Raw genomic sequence first — 5000 nt, 5'->3', positions numbered from 1 at the left:
CAGACTGATGGAGAGGAGAGGGGGAGAGAAGACTGGTGGAGAGGAGAGGAGGAGGAGGATAGGGGAGAAGGAGAAGACAGATGGATGGATGGATGGGACGGCCGATGCAGGAAGAGGAAGGGGGGGCACTAATTGATGGGAACTACAGAGGAGAAGGGCAACTATGGATGGAGAGTGCTACGCAGTGCCGGCTCAGGGATTAGAGGAGCTGTTCGGCAACCAGAAGGTTGTAAGTTCGAGCCCCGCTCTGCCTGACCCCATCGATGTGTCATTGAGCAAGATACTTAACCGCAAGTTGGTCCTGGTGGCAGGGTGGTAGCCTGCATGGCAGCCACTGCCACCGCTGTGTGAATGGGTGAATGTGAGGGAAAGAGAGAGAGAGAGAGAGGAAAGAAGGGAGAGTGAGGGATGGACGGCAGGTTGTAAAGGAGAAGTCTGAGATGGGAGAGGGAGTGAAAGACAGATGAGGGAAGGGAGGAGGAGAGATGGAGGGACTCAGAAAAGGATGCTGACAAAGAGAGAGGTGGCCTGCAGGCACTGACAGGAGGAAATAGAGAGGAGGAGTAGAGAGAGAGCTGTGGAAAGAGACGTCGGGGTAAAGAGAGGGGCTGCACAGACGAGAATGGGAGAAAAGGAGAGGGGGAGAGAGAAAGTGTAGCGATGGAGAGAACGATGGGGCTCGCCCGAGGGGTTGCGAAGGAGAAGTCCCGACACTTTGGAGAGAAGAAAAGAAAAAACAGGAGAAGACTAAGAAATATGGACGATATGAGAGAGAGAGAGAGAGAGAGAGAGAGAGAGAGAGAGGGAGGCTCTGAGGCAGTTGGGAGGGACTGAAGGAGGAGGAGAGAGAGGAATAGATAGAAGAGAGGAAGAGATGGAACAGAGGAAGAGATAAAGAGATGGCCTGCAGCGGGGCAGCACACAGGACTTCTGGAATGTTCTGAGGGGAGATGAAAGATGAAGGGCCGTGTTACACACACACACACACACACGCACATGCACACGCACACACTGTACACGCACACACACACGATTCATGAGGGATACAGCTGCGGATGGGGTCCTGTCTGGAAGCTGTGTGCATGTGTGTGTGTCTGTGTTTGAGTGAGTGAGTAGTCCAAGACCATAGTTCAAAGGTTACTTGTGGAATGGCTAGTCATAGGGAGTGGACACGCACACGCACACGCGCACGCGCACGCACACACACGCTCCCAGTATGAGCTCCCTAACCTCGGCCCATCCCTCTCACCTCTGCACAGCGCTTTCTCCATGTGCTTCAAAGACATTCTGTGTGTGTGTGTGTGTGTGTGTGTGAGTGTGTGTCCAGAGACAAGGCTGCGCTTCCAGGAATGTGTGCGTGTGTGTGTGTGCGTGTGTGTGTGTGCGCGCGCGTGTGTGTGTGTGTGTAAGTATGTTCACGAATTGGGGAAAGATCTATCCCAGGTGTATGTGTGTGCGCGCATGTGTGTGTAGTTGTACTCTGTGTGTGTGTAGTTGTACTGTGTGGGTGTGTAGGAGGTAACTGTAGTGTGCAGAGCTAAAATAAACTGCAGCCAAAGTCCAGTTCCCCTGGAGGAGTCATACACCATGTTCTGAATGTAGAGGTCAGCGCGGAAGTAAAAATGGGTGTGGATGTCAGTGTGTGCTGTGATTATAAAACACACACACACACACACACACACACACACACACACACACACACACACACACACACACACACACACACACACACACACACACACACACACCCTTTCTGGAAAACCATCACAAAACAAATTTGCACTTACGGAATACTGTCTCGCTCTCCATCTATTTCTTCTAACACACACACACACACACATACACATACACATACACATACATACACATACACATACACACACACACACACACACACACACACACACACACACACACACACACACACACACACACACACACACACACACACACACACACACACACACACACAGATGGAGAGAGCGAGTTGACAGGATACAGAAACTGTGCTGTGTGTTTGAGTAGGAAACACATGGTACTCGCCTTTGCCTGCCGACGCCCTTTGTTTTTTGTTGCCATGGCGTCTGGCTTTGTTTGGCCTTGAAATCTGGCCGTCTGATTGGTTCCTGACCCCCAAACCCTCCACCTACACCTCCATCTCCATCCACCCCCTTGCAGTGTTGCTTATCATGTCTCTCTGTGGAGGGACCATTATGTGAACAAGGGGGAGAACCTGTAGGCTGGTGTACAGGAGATAAGCAGATTGCTCAGTGTCTGTCTGACTTCTGCGGTGCATTTCTCGAAACCATGTTTGCTAACTGCGTTTGCTACTTTGTTGTTTGCAATGCAATTTCCCATTGGTAACTACCCAGTTGCTAACTGGTTAACAACTACACTTTTGAGAAATGCACCCCTGGTTGTGGATTGGGGTGTTATTGTGGAGAATGGGCCTAACTAGGCCTACAAGAAGAGCTGTAACCATAGGGGCGATTCCACAGACCACTAACAGTTATACAAACTTGAGCCTTTAAAAAAAAAAATGGAATCATATTCAAAGGGACACTGCATGAAATGGTCAAAAAAGGTACTGCAAAAAAGGGCTGCCTATTGCCAAATTTGAGTTACATGAAAGTTTATTAAGTAATAAACAAATATTTTCTAGTATGGTCCAAGTAGAGTAATTTTTGCAGCTAAAAATGACTATTTTTGGAAATTCAAGATGGTGGATCATGGAGAAGATCCCCCTTTTCATGTATGAAAAGTGCAATTTTTCCAGTCATAATGAATACTTAGAATTTGATGGTGGTGGTGGTGGTAAGTATTCATGAAAAATGTGACATTAGTGAATGGGCAGCATGAATTCTGGAAATAAACAACTAAAAATCTCACACAGTGTCCCTTTAAACAAAAGTTGGAATAAAAAAACAAACAAAAAACCCCCCCAAAAAAACAATACAAACGTTTCACTCTTATTTGTCAACCACCAAACGATGTGTGGTTCCAGAATGTTGGATGTTTTTTTTTATTCTTTCATTCAATTGGAAAATTCAGCTCTTCAATTACTCGATGAGATCAGAACCATGTCATGTACAAGTTATGTGGTTCCTACATCTGTTTTGTTCCCCATGTAGTTAGTATGATGATGACTACCGGCACCAGGGCCGCCTGTTGACCCGTTTTGGGCAGGCCTGGGACAGGCCCCTTTCAATACATACAGTGTAACGAAACCCAATTCTGGGGCCCCTTTTCCCTGGGGCACGCAACAACTGACCGCTTTGTCTACCCCACTGTGTCGACTTCCCTGACCGGAACATTTGAAAAATCAACAAATGTTGCTGTAGAAGTTTTGTCTAAAAGTAGTGTCATCATTCCTTCCAAGTTCTTTTAAAAATAATAATGGTGTTCTCCTGTTTGGTAATCTAGATGTACCAGAGTGTATTCAGCTCTCCAGTCCCTCTGGAAATACTACTGATAGAAATGCATTATTGTCTTGTAAGTTATTGCACTTGCCATAATTAGACAGAGTTCAAAAATGAAAACACCCACTTTGCATGGTGTGAATGAGTCTTGAGTGGCAGTCTTATCCCTGTGCAGTGGTAATGGAACACCAGGCGAGGGGTTAAAGCCCCCATAGCGCTCTCTCTCTCTCGCTCCCTCACTCACTCCCTTCCTCGGACACCGGAGCTAATGGGTGGGACTGTAAAGCCGAAACCACTCAATTTGTCAACACTTATTATTTTTAAACAGCCATTGTGCACTTAGCTCGGGATTACTCTGACCCCGCTGGGTACTATAGGCCGAGGTGCGAGAGAGGCCGACTGTAAGGAATGTTGAATGTGTGTGTTTGTGTGGGCGTGTGTGTATGTAGTTGTCCATGACTGTGTGTGTGTGGGTATATTCCGCGGGTGTGCGTGTGCGTGCAATAGTGTGGGAGTGAAAGAATGTAGACGGTGAGTGTTTTTTTTCATACAGTCGAGTCCATAAAGGATTGCACGACATGAGACTGCAGCCACACATTCTGCAGCTGTGTGCAGTGCGATACGATGGTGATTTCTTTAGGCCTCTTGTGTGTCGCTAATAGCAGTGTTCTGCTCACCTCGCGCCTCAGCGTTGTAGCTGGAATAAAGAGCTCAGTGGGAGTATTGGCTGGCTGACTGGTGTTGCATGACCACACCACACCACACTGGCCTGCCCTGCAGCACCTCAGTTCTCCTGTTGTGCCGAGCAAGCGCTGTTTCTAGTCACACTCTGAAGAAACATGTCTCTGCCTTCGAGTGAAGCCTGCAATGAGGGGCATGTGTTTTATGTATTTGTTCTGGGACTTCTTAGCCTTTATTTGGATAGTAGAGTGAAGATGGAAACTAGTGGAAGAGGGACAGACATGTCAGGACTGGGACAGTCTTGCCGTGGGCATTCAAGCCCATATGTGGGCGGCTTATTGTTGTATATTACGTTTGATGATGACCTTTGTCATAGCTAATGCACCCATTCCATCAACAATCAAATTGCTCGTGTGGGACCCAGGTTCGACTCTGACTCGGGTCATGTACCAACCCACTCATTTCTTTACATATCCGCGCTGTCCACTGTAGGCAATTTTTTTAAAAGAATGTAACTTTTTTTAATAATGAAACACTTATACTGTGAATTATAGATGCAAAATGCTAAAATATATGCTTAACTAACAAACTCTCTCTTTTTTCCTCTCTCTCTCTGTGTGTCTCAGGAGTTGGAGTTCCATGGCGTGATGCGCTTCTACTTCCAGGACCGCGTGGCCGGCAACTTTGCCACCAAGTGCATCCGCGTGTCCAGCACGGCCACCACGCAGGACGTCATCGAGACGCTCGCCGAGAAGTTCCGACCCGACATGCGCATGCTCTCCTCGCCACGCTACTCCCTCTACGAGGTGCACGTCAGCGGGGGTGAGTAGGACACACGCACACACACGCACATATGCGCGCACACATACACACACAGACGCACACACACAGACGCACACG

At 47.8% G+C, this 5000-nt stretch overlaps 1 protein-coding gene across 5 annotated transcripts in view; it reads left to right on the top strand.

Annotated features, from left to right (window-relative positions):
* Nucleotides 1–5000, top strand: part of afdna (afadin, adherens junction formation factor a) — a 186077-nt gene that overhangs the window by 68565 nt on the left and 112512 nt on the right. For all 5 annotated transcript variants that reach the window (XM_063222919.1, XM_063222922.1, XM_063222921.1 and 2 more), the window contains exon 2: nucleotides 4727–4922. In XM_063222919.1, coding sequence (XP_063078989.1) covers nucleotides 4727–4922 — 196 coding nt within the window. The remainder of the gene's footprint in view (nucleotides 1–4726; nucleotides 4923–5000) is intronic.

The sequence above is a fragment of the Engraulis encrasicolus genome, chromosome 18 (assembly GCF_034702125.1).
Source record: "Engraulis encrasicolus isolate BLACKSEA-1 chromosome 18, IST_EnEncr_1.0, whole genome shotgun sequence".
NCBI lineage: Eukaryota > Metazoa > Chordata > Actinopteri > Clupeiformes > Engraulidae > Engraulis > Engraulis encrasicolus.
The sequence above is the reverse complement of the archived record's forward strand: the minus strand, read 5'-3'. Positions and strand labels throughout refer to the sequence as shown.